This window comes from Eumetopias jubatus, unplaced genomic scaffold (assembly GCF_037043125.1).
Source record: "Eumetopias jubatus isolate StellerSeaLion01/CBP00866 unplaced genomic scaffold, mEumJub1_p1.0 scaffold_3, whole genome shotgun sequence".
In the NCBI taxonomy this organism is placed as follows: Eukaryota; Metazoa; Chordata; class Mammalia; order Carnivora; family Otariidae; genus Eumetopias; species Eumetopias jubatus.
This window is the reverse complement of record NW_028274809.1, coordinates 39532071-39554926: the sequence shown is the minus strand read 5'-3', so window position 1 is coordinate 39554926 and position 22856 is coordinate 39532071. Positions and strand designations below refer to the sequence as shown.

Sequence of the window (22856 nt, the reverse complement as noted above, 5' to 3'; positions counted from 1 at the left end):
TCTGGAACATGCCCATTTTACCATGGCTTCTAACATTCAACTATTCTGAAATGTTTATTGAATATTGATTCTTCAGAATAGTTTTAATATTAAATATAGCTTCTCTAATGTAGCAATGTGCTTAAGAAATTGCTCCACTATGCAGATCTTATCTAGATATACAGGATGTCAAAATGGGACTATCTGCATGATGACATAGGTGTAGGGAGATGGCAGGACAGATGCATTGGGTCCTAATTCCAAGGTTCTTGTAGATCAGGCCAAGAACTTTGAACTTTTTTTCTGTAGGCAAAACAACAAAACCCAATAGCTTTTTAAGTCTGGAAGTTATAGGATCAGATTTCTTCTGAAGACACCAGTAGAATTATAATGGGGAATAAATTATAGTGAATTTTAGTGGAGAAGAGATTGGTGACAAGCGAGCTGTTGCAGTAAGACACACAGGGGAAGAATGAAGAGGGAGGGAAGGAAGGTGCAGCAGTGGGACTAGGCAAGAGCAGCAAGAATTATAAGGCTTTTGTATAATAGGATCCCTGGTTTTGGTGACTGGCTGAATCACTGGGTGAAGAAGAGGGAAGGCTCAAAGATGACTCTGAAGACATTCTCTGGACCTCAGTAAGCTTTTTCTTTTTTTCCCAAGGAATATCTATTTCTTTCTTTTCAGACTGACATTTTTAAAAAATTGTTCCATATATACTTGAAAATAGATGTTCTGTAGCCATTGTAACCAAGAAGACTGCACAGTAGGAAGAACAACAACAAAGCTACCAGAATTTCAGAGCAGTTTTTGGCCTGAAGTAGAAGGAAAATCCATCACCCACAGAACCACAAGGTGGATATTTCGACACTGTTTCAACATGCACAGCACATAAAACTGTGACACAGTCTGCATAGGACATTAACAGACTCAACTTTTTATAACAGTCCCAGCTTTTTATGATTAGCTATTCACAGATTTTTTCCTTTACAAATACTATGTATTCAGACTGATCCTACTGAAGAAAAGAAAAACATGGGTGAACAAAAGAACTGCTACAAAAAGAGTTCTCCAAACGTAAATCACAATGAAAAGTTGCAAAACGCTTCTTAGATAAAAGAGGATTTACCAGTTTTTATTTTTTAATCATACCTTCCTTCACTTAGGCAAAGTATTAAAACATCTCGTCTAATACATAAAAGTACATGGAATGGAAATACCAAAATACTTTGCAGCAATTAGTTGAATTGAAAGTCTCTTCAGTGGAAAAGAAGAATTCCTCAACTAGTCTAAGAAGCTGTCAGTCTAACTATGTGAATAGCAGAAAGGAATATAGGACTGAGAGTCAGGAGACTTGGTTTTGGATCTGCAATTACCATGCATTATTCTTCAACATTGTTCTTTATGCTCTAGCCACAAATGCAATTTATCAGAAAAGGATATAAAATGCCCAAGATATGGGGAAATGTCCTATTTCTCTCTTAATCAAGTTTTTTGGTTTTTTTTTGTTTGTTTGTTTTTTAGTGAAGAGTCTAGTCTATTCAATTAGCAAAGCGTTTTGCTCTTTTTAGCAGGAAAAAAAAATTAGTGTTGAGTATAAAGGACAATTGAGAATTGATGTGGGCTGGAATTATTTCAACCTCTGTTGGGAGGCAATTTAACAACACAGCTTTCGGTCCTATGACCATACTTAAGGAAATATTTTAAAATAGACAAAAGCCTTAAGTAAAAACTGCCCATTGCAATATTATTTATAATGAAGGAAAACTAAAAGCAACCCAAGTGTCCAACAGTAAGATGCAGTTCGGTAAATTTATTTACAGTTTGAATTATGTTTATAAAGATAGGAAAATGCTCATGTTATAATATTAACCTGGAAAAAAACAACCCAGCATACACAACTGCTGGATTCTACCATTTAAAATTTGCCTTTTAAAAGATATTTAAAACTGAAGGATACAATATAGTAAGCAATAGAATGGGTATCTTTTTCAGTATTTCCTATATTTTCTAACTTTCTATAATTATCAGTTATTAAATATCAGTTTGGAAGTTACATCTGGTTTGCACATTCATTTTCTAAAGGTACACAAAGCTTTAAAAATTATTTTCTAGGGGCACCTGGGTGGCTCAGTCGGTTAAGCATCTGCCTTCAGCTCAGTTCATGATCTCAGGGTCTGGGATCGAGCCCTACATCAGACTCCCAGCTCAGTGGGGGGTCTGCTTCTCCCTCTCCCTCTGCCCCTCCCTCTGCTTGTGCTGTCTCTCTCTCAAATGAATAAATAAAATCTTTAAAAATAAATAAAAATTATTTTCTAAAACAGTTTTCTAAAATACAACGTCCAAAAGCAAATATTTTGCATAAAATTCAAGGAGAGCATGTTCTTTCTTTTTACATATTAACTTTGTAAACTACAGAAAGGAAACAGATGATCTAATTGTCCCTTTTGTACCTTCAGATTATCCGGCAGCTCCGATCGCCCAGCATATCCCGGGTTCATAGTTATAAAGACAGCGCATGTGGGGTCAAGTTTTAACTCAGTTCCTTCAAACACTAGTGTATTGACACCTGCATTAATACCTGTTGGTCATCAAGAATGAAATGACTCAGCAATTCCACATTTAAATGCAACTTGTGCCATCCATTATCTCCCATATTTCTATTGTTTTGACATAATGCAAAGACAAACCAGGCCATTACCTCTTTGGATAGTAAGAATTTGTTGAGCAACCACAGACAGTACTTCCAAATCAATTCTGTTAAACTCATCAAAGCAAGCCCAGGCTCCACAAGATAACAGTCCCTGGGAGAAAAGAGTAATGAAATTTTTCAATTTTATCTGACTGAATATTGCATTGAAATGTTGCATTTTCACCTGATATTTTCAAGGATTTAATAGCCTATCAAGGAAATTGCTTTTTCACCTTTATCTTTAAAGACAGTGTATTATTTTTTTATTAGAAATTCATTATTCTGCACGAATAAGGAGTTTGATCAATTGGAAAATTGTCCATTTGATCAATAGCTTTTTACTTTCTGTGTATCTTTTGGCATTTAGATGTATACCTGTAATCTCAAAGCCTTTCTTACTTTTTATGTGCAAGTTGATTGTTTGCTTTTTCTATATGAACTTCATCGAATAGATTGCAATATTTCTCTAAATAAGATGACTTCTGTTGCTAATGAAACTATTTTGTGGTTTGAGCACCTTAATAGTCAACTTACATAGTTTGAGGCTCTAGTTTGCACTTCTAACTCACAGCTACCTCACAAACATGTGCCATTTGGGCATTAAAGAAAACTAGACCACCAGGCTTGAGTAGCTCAGTCCAAATTCAAATTTATTTTTTAAAAAATCAATTTGACATTTATTGAATGCATATTCCATAGATTGTATATATATGTATGTATGTATGTATGTTTCACTGAGTAGCTGTATGAGTAGTTACAGGCATGTATCTTTTATGCAAAGAAACTAAGACCATATCATACAAGATGTTAATTAGTACAAGGCCACAGAGTTAATAGTGGTGAACCTTGGATTTGTACACAGTTCCATCTACTGAACCACACTGGATGAAATGTGAACTCTGTGCATTTCAAAGAATAGCACAATTTCATTAGAGAAGACTATGACTTTTATTTCTACATATAATAAGAGGACTAGAAACCACAGAGAACAAAAAAATACTTAAGAAGTCACATATTCAAATAGTTTTAAGGATTGTGACATTATTAATAAGACCCATGTCTTTTTTATTCTGTACCCTTATTATTCAGCATGAGCCTAACAAAGTATCTTTATAACCAATAAATACTTATCAGTAAGCAACTTTGATACCAAAAGTGTATGAATCTATATCAAGGAATTAAGAAAATCATTATATATATTCAAAAATTCAGTAGTACATACCAGACTTTTCCTTAAATATTTAGGAATATAATGGCTATTCAAACTAAATTACACAGAGACTCTTTTAGACTTATTATCTCTTTCTTAAAGAATCATTACAACAAGGTTGTATATCATTACAGAGTATGACTAAAATGGTAACTGGTCATTCAAATGTTTTCTTGATATGTTATTTATATTTCTGACTTTTAAAATCTTATCCTAATTGTTTCAGCATCACAAATATAGAGACTCTTTAAATTCCAAATCTGTTATAAAATGACCTTGCCCTATATCAGGCAGGGACAGTTTACTGTATAGGGCAGGATTGGTATATTTTTTGTTGTTGTTAGTTTGGTTTTCTTTTTAAATGTTAACTTTTCTCAAGAAATTTTGGAAAATAATTACAGAATCTTTAAAAATAAGAATTACAGAATCTTCACAGAAAAATAGACATAAACAAATAAACAGAACCTATAATCCCAAATGGATAATTCTGTGTTCGACTGTTCCAGCTAACATTTTAAAGAATAACAGCCTGTAGCAACAAAGCACTAAAATGACCAGACATTATAGTTTTATAGACAGGGATGTTACATTTTTAATTCCCCCTTTTGCAATCTTACAGACTCCTAAGAGTGGGAATCTGACTCAGTATAAGAAAAAAACAAGTATTTTAAGTTTGCAAGAAAAGATTAACTAGAGTGTATCTATGAAAGTAAATTACTGAATCATAACTGGTTAATAATAAGAGCTACAGGTTAAAGACTTTAGATTCCCCACGGTCTTTACATGATGTAGTGGTTCTCAAATTTTTAGCTGCCCCAATATACTGAAGGCACAGCACTCATTCCTATCAGCCATACTGACCCATTACAGCAGGCACTGGAGACACAGGTAAAGCTCCTTTCTCTGAAAGGAGAAATAATTCTCTGAAATAACCCTACTTCTCTGGAGAATGGAGACAGAGCTTTAATTTTTACTTAAATTTAAGTAAAATTTTATGCAAGTCTTTTACTTGCATTAAATTATGTTTCATAATAAACTTTCCTCTCTGAGCAGTTATTTTGTAAAGAAATGAGTCAATTCAAACCTTAAAGAATTTTCCTAAAGCCAGATAATCCAACCCATCAGAGCAGTTGAAAACAACACATTGTTTGGCTACTGCTTTTGCTAAATCTTTGGTAGTTTCAGTCTTTCCAGTGCCAGCGGGCCCTTCAGGGGCTCCTCCAAGGTGCAGGTGAAGGGCCCCAAACAAGGTTCTGAAATATAAGAAATAAGCAATCTTTGTAGAATAATGTCATTTTTAATATACATTATGAAAAGAGGAAAAGTTTAAACTGAGAGCCAGATTTTCCACTTCCTCTTCAATAATTTCTTCCTTCCCATGAACTTCTGAAAAATCTGACTGTGCATTACTTTATCTGTTATTATATTTCACTTCTGAAGAGAATCAGAACAAACACACTTGAAATTCAATGCTGACTCTGGTCAATACAGAGAATTCAGCTGATGCTGAACCACCCAATCCCCCTAACTGCAAACATTCGGAAATGCTACATAAAAAAAAAAGTAACTTTTGAAATACGTAGCCATTTTTGAAAGAATGTAAAGGAAATCACCAACGAAGAGGGAATGCAAAGCTGTCAGTAATTAGGTGCTAAAGCTATAGAGGTGCAAATTGTTTTTGGGATCTGCATACAAACACAAGTGTATTTTACAACCACAGAGAAACAGAAAAATTCTTTTTTTCTCTCCTTAAATTTTTTTATTTGAGAGAGAGATCTAGCAAGGAGGGGTAGGGAGCAGAGGGAGACAGAGAGAAGGTCTTAAGCAGACTCCATGCTGAGCCCGGAGCCCGATGTGAGGCTCAGTCTCATGACCCTGTGATCACGACCTGAACCAAAACCAAGAGATGGACGCTTAACCAACTGTACCACATAGGCGCCCCGAAACAGAAAAATTCTTATACTGCGTAAGGTGAAGAGCTGGAATGCATTCACTTATATAAATCTAGAAGCCTTGAAAACTGACTTATCTCTAAATGGAAACTAAAATTACTCTAGCAACCTACTCGAGAAAGACAAAGAAAGATCAACTACAGAGGAGATAGGAAGCTTACCCTTCATTGCAGCACCCAGTAGAAAGCTTCATGAGGGTAGGGTCCCAATTTCCATTATCCATGGGCACATGAACCCAAACTGAGAAATTAACACTGAAATTTTGTTTTGGACAGAGAAAACCCTAGAGCCCTTTTAAGAGATAAATGTGAAACTGTTCCACATGGACACCTCCACAGCTGAGAAAATGTAAGATTGCATGGGGAATCAACCCTTACTAAAATGAGCTCATAATTAAAACCAGAGAGAGAGAGAGATCAAAGTTAAGAGTCAGACTTGCAGTGGCAGATGGACAAAGGTGCGGGAGAATTACTATATACTTGGTACTCTGGTATCCTGATGATTTATTTAATGAGATTTTAAATAAAAAGGAATAGACAGTGGTGCCTGGGTGGTACAGTTCGCTAAGCCTCCAACTCTTGGTTTCGGCTCAGGTCAGACCTCAGGGTTGTGAGATTGAGCTCCGCGTCAGGCTCCACACTCAGTGCAGAACCTGCTTGAATTCCCCTCTCTCTCTCTCTCTCTCTCTCTCTCCCCCTCTGTCCCTCCCCCCACCCACTCGTTCTTTCTCTAAAATAAAGAAATCTTAAAAAAAAAAGCAAGAGGCATAAAATTATGAGAAAAAGTCAGTTTCATAAAAGAGGCAACTTGAAATCTAGCAATAAAAAATATAGTTATTGGACTTTTTAAAAAGTTACCAGATTAAATGGCAGAGTAAACAAAGAGAATTATGCACTACAAGATAAATATGAGGAAATCACCCAAGAAGATATCAAAATGGGGAATATAAGAAAAGTTGAGAGACAAAGAAAAAAAAGGAAGAGAATGGGAAAAAGGCAAATTTAAAAAGCAATGGCTGTGGGGCACCTGGGTGGCTCAGTAGGTTAAGAATCCAACTCTTGGTTTCAGCTCAGGTCATGATCTCAGGGTCTACCTGCTGAGCATGGAGCCTGCTTAAGATTCTCTCTCTCCATCTCCCTCTACCCTTCCTCTCCTCACTCCTCCCCCCAAATAAATAAATAAAAAGTAATGGCTGAGAATTTGCCAGAAATGAAGAAAGATATGAACTGAAAAGTCTCAAGTGGGATAAATAAAAACTCACCCACGTATAGTAGCATTACAGTGAACATCAACAATAAAGAGAAAATCTTAAAAACATGATAGAAAAAAATTACCTACAAAGGAAACATAACAGTCTACTCAGTAGTGGCAATGAATGCCAGGAGAATAAGATCTTTGGAGAGCTGAGGGGAAATTATGCTTCACTTACAGTCCTATACCCAGCTATCCTATCATTTAATAATTGAATGAAGACCAAATTTTGTTTAAAAACAAAGACTGATAGAGTTCACTACGTGCAGAACCTCACTGAAACAATTACTGAAGGATGTTGCCTAGTAAGAAAAATGAAATCAGAAAGAAGGCAAAGGAAGAAGCAATTATGATTTAAGACAATGATAAAGTTTTTGGTAAATGTATATAAATATTAGATGTAAAAAATATGTAACAGAATATAAATAGAGCAATCTATGCCAGATAATCTTATCTTACAGATAGTAAAATTGGCCACCTAGCACCAGGCCATATAGAATTTGGCTAGGAAGCTTGTAAAAGAGGGGTCAAGAGTAAAGATCTTTGGAAAGAGCTGTTAGTGTGTTGTTTATTTCCCGTCCCTCTGTAGAGAAGAAGAAAGCACTTGCCCCTCTGCCAAACTACCTGTGGGGCTTTAGAGAACTATTCGGAGAGCTTGGCACACTGTCTGACCCCTGGAATTTGTGTAACACAGGAACTGGGAATTCAATCACAACTTAAAATATTTAAAGTCAAGAGAACGTCTGTAGCCATTCCTGATGGCAGAGCTCGGGAAAACAGTGACAGTAAGGGAGATGTACTCATACTATTGGCAAAATAAATGTATATCATCTAACCAGATCTAGATTCCACCAGAAGGAAGCTAGATTTGAGTCACGTTGAATGGGACTCTGCAGGAGGCCCACCTAGCATCGGAGAAGACACCAAGGTGAGCGTCCATGTGTGGCTGACCTCAGACAGAGGCTGAAGCAAAAGTCACCAGCAGCCAGCCAGAGAAGGCATTTTCCACAGGTGACTGGTGGGGAAGGGTTTCCAAAAAACCCACATAAATATTCCATGGCAGATCTGGCACATCTAGGCTTGTGCCCTCATTGAGAACACTAAACAGCCAAGAGATAGTAGCCGCACAAGACAGTTGTCACACGTGAACCCACCTGTCCCTTTCTTTCTTCCTTCCTCCATTAACCCCCAAGACTGGAGGAGCCAAGGGTGAGCGATGGAGAGAATAATGCAAAGGACAGGGATAAAACTGACAAAACATTGACCACATTTGCCTCCCCAAATAAAGGCCTTGAGGTTGTGTCAAGCTCGAGCTGGGAGAGAAAGGGAATTTTAAAGTGGATGAAAGATGTTAGCTTTGATATAAGACCTAAATGGACTTTTAATACCTGAAAAAAATAACACTTTAATTTAGATTTTGACAATAATTTGGAATATGGGAGATGGAAACTTGCATTAAAGTTGTTAAAGCCCTTTTATTATTCAGAAGCATGATAGAAAAAAATTTCAATGTAAATACCTAAGAGTTACTTAATGGAGATATCCAGCAAGCATGTAGCACAAGTTTACAGGAGAGACCTTGGCTGGAGATACAGACTTGTGGATCTTCAGAATGTAGGCTATTAAAGCCTGACAGTGGATGAGATCATTTGGGAAACTGTGAAGCATGAGACAAAGCACAACATGAAAACAGAAATCTAGAAATTTCTGTGTTTCAGGGGAAGCAGGAGGTTGCCTCAAAGGATCAAAAACAAAGAGAAAGTTTCAAGAAGAAAGAAGAAATGAACAATGTAAACAACAATAGCAATATCGGGCAATACTTCGCTCCAGAGCTAAGAGGAGAAAGCCAGCAGGGAAAGAGAAATTGAAGGTCAAGTTGAGAAAAGTATTGAGTCTAGGAAAAGATAACCTAGGATACATTTACCAAGTGGAAGATAATGTTTCTTTTAAAGATTTAGGTGAAATTTAGGGGTCTAGGGGTGAAATTTATTTCCAATAGACCCATAAATTAGTGAGTTTACCTGTAACATCGATCAGTGAGTGGAGTAATAACCAGCCGAGGGGAATTACCCAGATACTCATATCCATATCGTAAGCCAGCATTGATCATCTTTGTTTCTAAATTATTCTCCTAGGATAAATCAGAGAAAATAAAGTTAACTTAAATAACAAAATTTTAAATAATATGAAATCTCGAACTCCTTAATCAGTAACTGTCAAGTTATAAACAACATCTTTTAAAATTCACTTTTCAGGGGTGCCTGGGTGGCTCAGTCATTAAGCGTCTGCCTTCGGCCCAGGTCATGATTCCAGGTCCTGGGATTGAGCCCCGCATCGGGCTCCCTGCTTGGTGGGAAGCCTGCTTCTCCCTCTCCCACTCCCACTGCCTGTATTCCCTCTCTCGCTGTCTCTCTCTCTCTGTCAAATAAATAAATAAAATCTTTAAAAAAATAAAAATAAATAAAATTCACTTTTCAGGGGCACCTGGGTGGCTCAGTCAGTTAAGCATCTGCCTTCGGCTCAGGTCATGATCCCAGAGTCCTGGGATATAGCCCAGAGTCAGGCTCCCTGCTCAGCAGGGAGTCTGCCCCTCCCCCCCACTAGTGCTCTCACTCTCTCAAATGAATAAAAAATCCTTAAAAAAATTCCACTTTTCAGACATCATTAAATTCAGTAGAAGAATTCAATATCTAATTTCCTCAGATAAGTCTGAAGTCACTGGCTTCAATTTTTTCCATAGGTATCTGTGGAAAATATATTTGTTCCTTATCTCTCCTGTATTTTCTTTTCAATTGCTAATGTTTTTATTAAGGTATAATTGACATATAATATTAATTTCAAGTATAAACATAATTACTCAATATTTGTGTATATTATAAAATAATCACAGTAAGTCTAGGTAAGATCTATCATATATAAGTAGTTTTCTTATAATGAGAATTTTAAGATTTACTCTTAGCAACTTTAAAAATGCAATATGGTATTATTAACTATAGTCAACATACAGTGTATTATACATTCCCATGATTTATTTATAACTAGAAGTTTACACCTTTTTACCTTCACCCATTTCTCCCCCCTTCCCACTCTCAGCCTCTGGCAACCACCAATCTGCTCACTGTGTTTATGAGCTTGGTTTGTTTTAGGTTGCACATATAAGTGAGATCAGATTGTATTTGTCTTTGTCTGACTTATTTCACTTAGTGTAATGCCCTCAGGGTCAATCCATATTGTTGCAAATGGCAAGATTTCATTTTTTAATGGCTGAATAATATTCCATTTATATATATACACCACATCTTCTTTATTCATTCACCTGTCAATGAACATTCAGGTTGTTGCTATACCTTAGTTATTGTAAATAATGCTGCAATAAACATGGGGGTGCATATACCTTTTTGAGTATTTTTGTTTTCTTCAGATAATACCCAGAGTGGAATTGTTGGGTCATATGATAGTTCTGTTTTTTTTAATTTTTTGAGGAGACCGCGTCATGTTTTCCATAGTGGCTGCACCAATTTACATTCCCATCAACAGTGCACAATGGTTCCCGTTTTTCCACACCCTTATCAGCATTTGTTATCTTTTGTCTTTTGATAATGCCCATTCTAATAGGTGTGAGAGGATCTCTCATTGTGGCTTTGATTTGTATTTCCCTGATAAGTGATGATGAGCATCTTTTCATGAACCTGTTAGCCATTGTATGTCTTCTTTGGAATAATGTCTATTCAGATCCTTTGACCATTTTCAAACAGGTAGTTTGTGTTTTTGCTATTGAGTTGTAGGAGTTCTTTATATATTTTTGAGGTTAACCCCTTATCAGATATGATTTACAAGTATTTTCTTCCATTCAGGAAGTTGCCTTTTCATTTTGTTGATGGTTTTCTTTGCTATGTAGCATTTTTTAGTTTGATGTAGTCCCACTTGTTTATTTTTGCTTTTGTTGCTAAATCAAAAAAAAAAAAATCATTGCCAAGACTGAGTTAAGGGGCTTAACATCTATGTTTTCTTCTAGTTTTATGTTTTCAGGTCTTACATTCCTGTCTTTAATCCATTTTGAGTTAATTATTGTGTATTGTGTAAGACAGTGGCCCAGTTTCAGTATTTCCTATGTGGCCATTCAGTTTTCCCAACACTATTTATTGAAGAGACTTTCCTTTCTCCATTGTATATTCTCAGCTCCTTTGTCAAAAGTTATTTGGCATATACACCTGGGTGTACTTCTGAGCTCTCTGTTCTGTTCCATTGATCCATGTGTCTCTTTTTACGCCAATACCATTCAATTTTGATTACTCTAGCTTTGTAATATAATTTGAAATCAGGGAGCATGATGCCTCCAGCTTTGTTGTTCTTTTTCAAGACTGCTTTGACTATCTGGTGTCTTCTATGGCTGCATACAAATTTTGGGACTGTTTATTTCTGTGAAAAATGCCATTGGAATTTTGACAGGGATTACATTGAATCTGTAGATTGCTTTGGGTAGTAGGAACTTTTTAACAACATTAATTTTCCAATCCACAAGAACAAAGTATCTTGCCATTTATTTGTGTCTTCTTCAATTTCCTTCACAAATGTCTTAGAGTTTTCAGTGTGCAAGTCTTTCACCATCTTGGTTAAGTTTGTTTTTTAGGTATTTTATTCTTTTTGATATAAGTGGGGATTGTTTTTTAAAATTTCTCTGATAGTTCATTATTCTCCTATATTTATAATTAATTGTTTGATTCATTTTCACTACAGAGTGGGTATTATCTTATTGCCATTTTACAGATAAGAAAACAGATGCTTACAGACAATAAGTAACTTGCCCAGGTCGTACATCTGGTAAGGGAAAGTTCTGGCGTTTGAAATGATTCCACTATCCACTACCTCTCCTATGATTTTCCAGGGGTCTGGTTCTTATCTTTTCTCCTCCCACTCCATACCTTTAAACTTTTCACAGAAGTGAATCTGTTAAGAATTTTTGAGTCCATATCTCCAGACATCCTCAGCAACTTCCTCCCACTCTCAACTGGCCCCACCTTGTCCACTGTACTATTTCTATTCCTCCTGCCTTCCCAGTTGTGACTGCCATCACCACCCATCCAGGTGTCCTCATAAGAGCCTTCCTTCCAGACCATGTTTCCAGTTCTTTCAATTGATCAACAAGAGGAAACTTTCATGATGAAATCACGATAAAAGTCTGTTTTTTTTTTTACAATCTTTAGATGTATCAAAAATCTAAAAACACAATTGTAAGCTGCTTAGTTCAGACATTTTACAGATTCAGCAGAATAATGACTCATTTAAAATGAGTAACTTTTTATAATTACTCAATTTGTGAGTGTCTCTATATGAATATGTATTTATATGTAACTATACATTTGAGCATGGATTTGGATATAAAGATACAGTTTTTTGTACAGATGATATATAGTATTTGGCCGCCTTAATCTTCAGTCTGGAGAATGCCTGTTTGGGTACCATCAGCAAAAAATCCTATATTACTCATACTATTTCCCATGCGAGCAAGCAAGCACAAATTAAAAAGCTATGAACTGAAATTGCCATGTAATAACATTCAGTGATATCACTTACTTGCCAATAGTACCTAAGCTGACTTAACCACTCGAAGTCAGAGTCATCACTAACGTTTTTTTTCACAAGTGATGTGAGGACATCCCTAGCATGGACATCCAGCACCACAAGGGCTCCCAGAGTAACACGATTCTGCTTGGACAATTTGCCACGGACCAAAGTCACAATATCATCAATTTGCATGTTACATTTTTCCAAGTATTGCTCAAGAGCCTGAAAGAAAATAAGATATAAATAATGTGATCAGAATTTTTCTGAACAAAAACATTTTGCACTAGTCTGAATACAGAGTGTTTCTGTACATTTTTCCCCATATGACACGATTTAAAAATAATCGGTTTTTCTTACTATGAAAGTATTAGGTGAGCAAGGCCAATCTGGCCAGATGCACTGGACACACGTCACGTGGTTTGCGTCTACTCAACATCCTTTCCATTCCTATTTCCACTTCTTCTGTCTGCTCTGTGGTTCTGGTAAGCTGTCCATCACCTTGCCCCATCTCCGTGGCAACAAAGGGTGGGAGAAGGTGTGACCCAACCAGAGCCAATCATGGTTCTTCCCAGGAACTACTATACAGGCAGAGGGAATAAAGGGCTTCACACTAGGTTTGGTGGACTCAGAGTATGCCGATCGATCGGAAGCCACTGCAAGCCTTCATCCCCACTGCAGAACAAAGCCCGCCAGAGACAAGCGAAGCGGAAAGACGACGCAAGAGAAGCTGCCGCAGCACCGATGCCCTAAGACCCCGGATTCCAGCTGCCTTGCATTCCACCAGTCCTTTCAGGATCGCTATGTAAGCTTCCTGAGCTGGTGAGCAGTGCCAGTTCTGAGAACCAGCCTTGCTTTGCGATCCGTTTTTTTTTTTTTTTTTTTTTTGGTGGGGGTAAATCTAATTAGTAAGTCAAAAAAGAGAAGAGGATTTATGTGAAAAGCAAGTTAGAATCAATGAGAACCGCTATGCTTGAGGGAAGGGTCAGTATGCTCCAGCAGGCTGCTGTGGTTGCATTCTCCACTCTAATAATATTTAATAAACACTGGGCACCAAGGAGTGCATTCATTCCTTCAGGACCAGGTAACAGGTAGTGATGTAACTACAAGTGAGCATTTCCAAGAATGAGAAAAAGTTTAAAGGATGGGTCTGGAGAATGCAAACTGTTTCTCTAAGGGGCACTTTTCTTAGTCCTTGAACGATTTTATCTTTATTTTTAAGGAGGTCATTTTTTCAAAGGTTTGGTGTTTGAACACTGTTGCCTTCATATTATTTACATGATCGATTACTATTAATTCTCTTCGTAAGCAGTGAAAGATAAACTTCTGTCCCACCCATGTTTCAATAGACATAAGTGTTTAAATTCTTGGAGCCAAACAGTGAATGTATGTATGTTAAACATATAAATTAGTAAGAACCAATTTGGTCCTAAGAACATAAGCCACACCAGTGGGTGCATCCCAGTTTTCTCATCAGTAAAAGTGAGGATCATGTGAGCCTCACTGGTGCTCACATTCTATAGTTCAATACAAAACATAAAATAAAAATTTAATGTTTAGACCTGACAGTACAAATTATATGTCCATAAGAATTTATTACTACACCACAGTAGCAGAATGTAAAGCAGACTTAGAGCGAAAATTTAACTTCAAACTGTGATAAACTGAGTTCTTTAGGAACAATATTATATGAATCAATGATAATACATATTAGAGAGATAGGGAAAAAATCATGGTATTGATAGCATTTTGTTACATTTTCTTCCTTGTAAACCATTCTGCACAGTGAGCTAATGAATCTAAAAGGTAACTACTATTATATTCTGCCAAAATAAACCCTATCTGAAATCAAATTTTATCATACCTAGATCCTTCTACATATGTAATGATACAATGACTGAAAATCACATCAATATTTGCAATACCCTTAGCTCTGTGACAGCAGTGATTCTTTCATTTATTTTACAGTCCCTGTAATGCCTCACACAGACTAGTTCCACAATCACCATTCGCTGAATAAATAAATTGAACAGGTCTTCTGGGAGCATGACAGTATAACATATAAGGCTTTTGTAACATCAAGCTCTTGATTGTGGAACTAGACAAGAGTCTTCTGCTGCTCCACCAAGGTCATCAGTTTCAAATGTGAACCACACATTAATTAGGGGAAAAAATGATCAACACATACAATACTAAAACATATGCTAGCCTCTCATGATAAAACTACATGTTAAATTTTTAAAACACCATCAGTGCTATAGAATACTAAAACATGCGCTAGCCTCTCATGATGCTGCCACAGAACTTGAAAGGCCTAAACATGGATGAAAGACAAACGGGCACAGGGTACACAGCTAGGGACCAAGGGCATAATGAAACAGGGTAGTCGTAAGCAGATGAACAAGAATTAATTTTTAAGGACACATACAAAGCTTAATTTCATATCATGAAACTTAGCTATGAAAGCACCATAAAATGCAACAGAAGAGTGCAGTCTGGCAAGCAACAATAACATAGGTGTAACTTGCTAAGTCTTGCTAAGCTACGGTTTTAGAGGACTTTGAGTCTACGACAGCTGAATCACCCTCAGGTAGCATGGGTTCTCATTTTGCCTTTCTCTGTGAATGGCTCCATACCTGCAGCATATAACATGAGCAGAAAAAAAAAACTGAATAGACTGATAAATGAGTCAATAAATAACTCAATCTCAGTATTGTGGATACTGCTGTAAACAAAACAAAACCCCTCTTTGTATCTGTATGCAATATGGTAAGAACTCCAGGCAGGTAGTTTTGAGCAGAGGACACATGGACATGGGAGTGACCTAAATTGCATGTCGCTTGAGATTCAAATTACGCTTGGGAGATAACTGGAAGCATGAAAAAGATATAGTTTACATTTAATGCTAGATGTCAACTCCACCATTTGCAGCTTGCTTGGAGTGAGACCAAAGACTTGACAGAGGAATAGAGATTTGATAAACACCACATTTAAACTGAAGAAATGTGGAAGATGCTTACAAATTTGTCTTAACTGCTCACATTTGCTTCTTTGTTCCCTGCAGACTATGTCGCCAGTGGCGAGTGATGAAGTTGGTATCATGGTTTGGGGAGCTGACCAGTAAGCAAGGAGGGAGACCCAGGAGGCTACACTGGTGATGGAGGAAACCCCTGTTTGGGGAGGTTGACGGGTGGTAGCTTAAAAGTAAAGAGAAAAAAATTCTCTAGACCCACTGAACAAAAAGAAAAATGCGTATAGGGCTAGAAGCCAAGAGCCCAGAAGTAACTCCAAGAGCTTACTCCTGTGAGGGAAACCCCTATTCCCCCATGCCCTGTGTTCCAGGAAGACAGACTTTTTCCGGGAAAACCCTGACTTCCTGCCCTATGCCCTCATCCCTTTCCACAGAAAAGAAATAAATGACCTGTTGGTAAGTTTGACAGAACTAAGCATGTGTCACTCAGCTCCTTCCTCTATGGGATCTGCCTGCTTACAGAGAATATTAGTCTCTCTCAAACCTCAACACTATCAGCATTCAATAGTACCTTAAAGACAATAATACCAAACTCCATGTCAAAAATATATTTAAAATTCATGATTTTAAACAAAAGATCTATGACTACTACATTCCAATTGGTCCATTGGTCAACTTGTATTCCTATCTCAAGGATAAGAATGTTGTATTAAATATGGTTTCTGTTGTTAATTACTAACAGCAATCCAATTAATATTATTAAATTAGTATGCCTAATATATTACAATATTTAAAATTAAGTACCACTCAAGATATCAAAATATCTTAATGCATTTAAAATCAATGCATTAAGAATAAAAATGAAAATAGTCAAAATAATTCAACCAATATTTTGTCTTCATAGGGTGGTTTTACTCAAGGTATAAAAGAGAGTTATGTTATTTTTCCTTCTAATCTTTCTGACTTTAGGAAGTTTCTTAGTTCTATTACCATTCTATTTTTAAAGGTACAAAAAATGTATGTAATAACAGAATTGAGGCTCAAGTACCCTTTTAAGGGTTTTAAGAGGATTGTCTTTATTTTGTTTTTTATAATTAGTGTATTCCGGCAATAGCACTAGTTGAAAAAATGCTGAGAAACCTGGGGGTAATAAAGCTTACCTCTTGTCCCGTTGAAATAGCTGTTTGTACTTCCATCGTCCAAAAGATTTGAGATACACAGAGCACTGTCTGTCCTGGCCAATCTCTCACCCAGTTAATTCGCATATCTTGTGTATAGGCAAGGATTGCAGCTCTGATTACCTAATTGGAAAAAAAAAATGCTAAAGATCGTTTCACAGTTTACTTGAATGAGCTATACAATGAGGAGCTAACCTCCTAAATGGATTAATTCATACTGTTCAACTTTTTACATCTTAGCCAATTATGAAGATTCAAAGCATTGGTGAGACTATTTAAATTCAAGTTTATCCATATGCCTGTGAGCAAAAAAATACATTACATAGCATTTTATTTTGTTGATATGTGATCAATTTGTGTGAACCACATTACATCAAATATTCATTTGACCAGTTGTAGCCACAGATATCCTAGATACATTTAGATGGATCAAGCACAAGCAATTTTATTGTGAAATATAAATTTAAGCCATTCCAAAATGAGATCTGTCAAATTCCATAGACAATAATTTTCTTTGAAATTCATCAGCTCCCCATTCAGCCATGGGCTCATGGTACACATGCACACTCAGGCAAACCACACAACTCCTCTCAAGTTCCTCCTGTGTTTCCAGAGTTCACTTCTTCTCAGTCTGTAGATAGATGCCCAAGGCAATGATGACAAGCACAGGTGTATAATTCATTTATGGAGAGTTAAGTACCAGGAAAGTCAGGAAGTCTTATTTATGCTCTTTGCTACATGTTTTATGTCAAATTCATGTACTTCTCCTCCATACGTTTTCAGTGGATTGACATATCCACTTTTTCCACCAGCCATCAGTGAGAAACATTCTAATCTTTTATATGTATCAACCAAAAATAGTAATGTTGCCTGTGAGGTGATACCCACTTTAATGTTTGATTTCAGAAAAGACTGTCAAAATTAGATTTTTCTGAGAAATACATAAAGGATGTATGAACCTTTCTGGATTTCTAGTCTAGCTAGATATTTATGGAGCTGAACAGAGATGAAGAGCAGTGTTGGCTATTGATAACAAAGGAAATTTCAAAGGCCAGAAGGAGCCACAGAAAGGGCAGGTGAAAATGAGAACTGAGAGATGGGAGGAACACAGAAAATAGAAGGTACAGTACAGAAATGTCAGAATAAATACATGTTCTAGAAGGACAGTGTGGAAAGAACAAGAAAGAGGAAGACATTAAAATCTAAATCACAATTTCTACATAGTTGGATGAGGAGAAATATGATTATGAAAAGTTGATTATTGTATGTACAATATATGTGTGCCATATGTAAATATATGTGTATATATAGATATATAAATTTATATATATTTTGGAAGTGACATACACATGATAATCTAGTAAGATAAAGGAGCAAACATGCCAAGAACATGACTTTTTTATTATTTACAAATGACCCCATTTAATTTAGGCATGCAATAGTCTTTCAAGCATACAAATGCATACAGTAAAACATAGTAACACACAAATCTCTATTTGTAGTACTTTATATTGCATTTGAGTAACACATTTCAGTAACACAAACTTACACATAAACATTTGGGGAAGATATTTCCTACACAATTCCTTGCCATTCCATCGAAATACTCTGAAATGGCAACCAAGATACCTTCTCTAAGCACTTTGACAAAAAAATTTTTTTTAAATAGTTGTAATAGTATTAGACAGGTCTAAAACAATGAGTTATCACTGTATATATCAATTAACAAACCATATAACCAAGGCTGCTAAGTAGTGGTCAAAGTGGATTCATTTCCATCGCTTACAACTACATAAACAGGAATCTTATTTGTCAATATGTATCAAGGCCTATGAAATCTCATCTTTTTGACCTAGTGATCCTACAAATAAGAAGTTATCATAAGAAATAATTCAATCAGAGAAACCAGCTATATCTAGATGGATATTTAATCCACTATAGGGAGAAATGAAAAACTGTCCAAATGACTTTACATCTACTTAAAAACTATTATGAAGCAGATATTAAAACTATATTTAAGAAGAGAAAGCAGCACTCAGACACATGATATTCACTGAACATTCATTCTAATGAATTTTTTTAATAATGTGTGAGAGAATCTGAAAAATCAATGAAAAGTGTTGTTGATTAGGACATCATGCCATATTTCCTTCTCATTCCTGCTCTCATGATCCCCAACTCAATCATGATTTTTCTTGATGAAGAACTTGAATGCTAAGTCCACATTATAGTAAAAAAATGAATTTAAGTGCTCAGTTAATCTATATTGTTGCCATGACTTGAAATTTTCTACTAATAAATATAATTACAAATGACTGAGTTGATGTTTTATGAGATATGGAAAATATGAAGTGACTGTTATAGGAAGTATTTGTGATTTTCTAACATTTTGGTACATTTTTTGTATATTCATGGAACAAAAACATTCACTATAGAAACATACATGTCAAAGAGATTGATGTGAAACTGTAGAGAAATGCATCCAAGGCAAGACTAAATATAGACTCTGTAGAACAAGGTGTGTTTAATTAATGATGAAAGAACTAGCATGTGGCTGCAAGAAATGGGACTTAAGACTAAAACCCAAGTTTTCTATAGTATCGATGGTATTTTGTCCCACTTTTCAAGTGAGTCCCATGAAATTAATTTCATAGACCATATATTTGTCTTTAAGCTACCTATTACAATTGAACTGGTAATTCATGACTCAATTTCTGTCTAAAGAAAACAGTGCATTTATTAGTGATACATTTTTTTTATATAATCTCTACCCCCAACATGGGGCTCAAACTCAGGTCCCCAAGAGCCAGAGTCACATGGTTTGCCAACTGAGACACGGGTGCCCCCAGTGCTACATTAATATTCTACATCTTTACTAGAAAAAATGATAAACACACCCAAGTACCTTGTGGATGGATTTAATCATGACTCTCTCTAACTCAACCAACCACTTCTCCACTTGACCTCTGGCTTTGGCCGTTGAAATGGTCTCTGTGAGTTCCACAACCTCTCCTTCACTACTCTTCATGTGAGTAATGTCTAACATTTCTGTAAATTCTACTTTTGCAATTCCTTCAAAACATTTCTTCAAGTGAGGTTGCACCCTGTCAGGGGAAAAATGTTTAAGAGAATTGATCAAAGTAAAGCAATTCCTTAACTCTCAGGGTTCATTGTATACCAATCTTCATCCACAATTTATAAATGTGCATTATGTGTTAGGCCCCTACTCAATGCTGCTGGGGATGAAACACTGAGGGGGAACAAAAGACATGATCCTTGCCTGTATGGGTTACACAGTCCAGTAGGAGGTCATCATTGATTGAATAATCACAAAAAGATCTGTCAAACTATAATTATAATAAGAGATACAGAGGAGACACCCATGAGGCTTTGTTTCCAACACAATGAATTGAAAGATGTTAAAAGTAACATAAGGAGCAAATCAATCTTGACTAATAGATCATACACTAATTGGAAGAATCTTCAAATGCACAAAACTAGCTTTTTCAACTGGGATCTTCAGAGACTGCTTACAAATCATGAAGAAAGTTCAGCACTCTACGTACTTCACAATTCGCTAAATCAACTGCTTTGAAGCTTTTCAACTAGAGTCATTGTAACATAGATGGGAGGGGCTGAAGCCCTCATTTTTGGCACATTACCAATAACCAATAGAACTCATCTTTCAATAGGCAATAAAGAAGCAGAATGTAAAAGTTCAGATGGAAATCTGAGCCTAAATTTATCTTTTTGTCTGGATTACTTGTCTCCTACTTTGAAAGCACAAGGCACAAAACTAACAAATTTAGTAAATATCCATTCACTGTCCGCTATATACTAGACTTATACATTCTTCTAAGGAATTGGGAATCAGCACTGGAAAAAAAAGTAAAAAATCTCAGCCATCATGAAGCTTATATTCTGCTAGAGGAAATCAGACAGTAAACAAATAAGTACATTATAGAGTATGCCCAGATGATAAAAAAGATGCCAAAGGAAAAGACGGCAGAGAAGATAATCCAGGAAAGGTGGCTAGGGAGGGCTGGAACGGTTGCCACTAAATATAGCGGTCAGGGAAAGTCTTCCTGAGGGGCAGATGTTTGAGCAGGTTTCCACAAAAATCTAGAGGAGGTAAAAGAAGTCATGGATATTTAGATAAGGAGAATCTTATGCAAAGAGGACAGTACACCAAGGGAGGAGTCTGCCCCTTTTATAGTGGAATTGGAAAAACTATAACAGAATGAACAAGAAAACAGAGGGAGATAAATAGGAAGGATAATGAAAGACCACCTGCATGGGTCATTGCAAGCCACTGTAAGAGTAATGTGTTCTGAAAAATCTGTAAGATAAAATAGATAAAGTATGAAATCCTCCCCAAGATGCATCACATTTGGAAAAATATCTTTCAATGCTATTATGTTTTTAATAATTACATTGATTACTGATAATATTTAGAATATTTTTGAACATAATTATACACATTTACATTCTGCCTTATTTTAAAAAATTAAATTTAAGCAGATAAATTTAGCCATGTGTTATATATGTAAGTTACTTACCTAGTGGGATCTTTAGTCTCAGACAGTATCTCAAGAAGTTCATCATTAGACAAGAAAAAGAATCTGGGGAAGAAAAGTCGTTTCTTTTCCAAATATTCATTAAGTCCTTTAAGAATGAGTTCCAAAAGTTCATTTGATTTTTTCAGCCTTTCCAGCATTCTCTCAACAGTTACAACTTGTAGAACATGTTTGTCCTAAAAATTAAAAACACCCAACTCAAAAATATTAGGTACTAGCTTTATTTGTATTCATATTATATCTGAGATCATATGTTTTTAATTGAACAAAGGTTAACCAAAACTTAAGTGAATATTTTTTAAAAGTAGTCTCGCATATTCTAGATCTAACTAGTCTTTTTAATTAGTAAGAGTCATGTTGACTTGAACCATAGTGATAATGCTCAAGTTTCTCATTCTAAGTTGGAAAGTGTGAGGAAAAAAAAATGAGCATGAGTGAGAGAAGGAGAAGACAGGAAGGGAAGGAAGGGGAGGGGAGGAGGGCGTAGAGAAGGAAAGTGGGAAGGAGGGTGAGTAGGAGGGTAAGCACCCATCCACAGGGCTTGGGGCAAGAACAGGAGACTCACAGGAAGGATGGGGGAAACAAAATGACAGTATGAGATACGTTTGTTTTTTATTCTTTGGGAAAAAGTATTCTAGATGATAAATCATCATTATTTCAGATATTATTGTTATCAGTAATAAAATAACACAATCCCTGTTTTATAACTGTAGATAAAAATGTAAGCGTTTGGGGGTGAAGAAAGGAGTTTTTGGTAAAAATCTTACATCGCAACAAAAGGTTTTTGGCACTACACCGTAACACTGCTTGCTGAAGGACTTAAGTTCCAGCTGTCTTCTTCCTGAACTCTCTAGAAGCTAAGACTGTTCTACCGTTAAGGCATGGATTTCAGAACATTTTATCACAGAAAAGTGCCACTGTGAGCTGTTTGGTTTAAAGTTTTTCAAACACGGTCAAGTATTTACAAGAGCTTTCTTTTATGCTGTGGGATGCAAGATAAGAACTAGAACCAAAAGGTGGTCTTAAGAACTGATATTTTTGAAAAGTAAATAGTTTCTTGATTTATCAAAATATCCATATAAATAACCACTGGGTTTATGAAAATCTTTAGGAACACATTTTTAAAATACAATCTAGATATCATTGAAATAAAATTCTTTTTACTTCTTTTTCTTTAACACCTGATTGATGTCATCTAGGTCTAGTGTTGGTCTTTTAATTCCAAACTCAGGGATCACCAATGACAAAATGACAAATAAAAAAGTTCTTTACTAAGTAAGCATCAATATGTTAGGAAAAGGGCTAAAACACATTGGAGATATTAATCTCCAGACCAAATAATAGTGAGAAGACACTAGTGTATTTATTAATATAAGTAACAGGGCATTGTAGAAAATTTATAGATATTAAGAGAAGGTAGTTAAAAAAATTAAACATGGAATTTCAAGATTAAATTATTTAGCTTCCTTGTGGCATTCAGCCATTA

General features: G+C 35.9%; 1 protein-coding gene across 2 annotated transcripts in view; it reads right to left on the bottom strand.

Annotated features, from left to right (window-relative positions):
• DNAH7 (dynein axonemal heavy chain 7) overlaps positions 1 to 22856 on the bottom strand; it is a 249121-nt gene that overhangs the window by 165483 nt on the left and 60782 nt on the right. The window contains exons 18-25 of one of the 2 annotated variants that reach the window (XM_088022077.1): positions 21353 to 21546; positions 19689 to 19897; positions 16776 to 16906; positions 12657 to 12869; positions 9104 to 9213; positions 4964 to 5132; positions 2679 to 2781; positions 2431 to 2558 (exon numbers count right to left, since the gene is read on the bottom strand). In XM_088022077.1, coding sequence (XP_087878203.1) covers positions 2431 to 2558; positions 2679 to 2781; positions 4964 to 5132; positions 9104 to 9213; positions 12657 to 12869; positions 16776 to 16906; positions 19689 to 19897; positions 21353 to 21546 — 1257 coding nt within the window. Of the gene's footprint in view, positions 1 to 2430; positions 2559 to 2678; positions 2782 to 4963; positions 5133 to 9103; positions 9214 to 12656; positions 12870 to 16775; positions 16917 to 19688; positions 19898 to 21352; positions 21547 to 22856 lie in introns of both variants that reach the window. The other variant, XM_028121645.2, reaches the window with a different exon arrangement.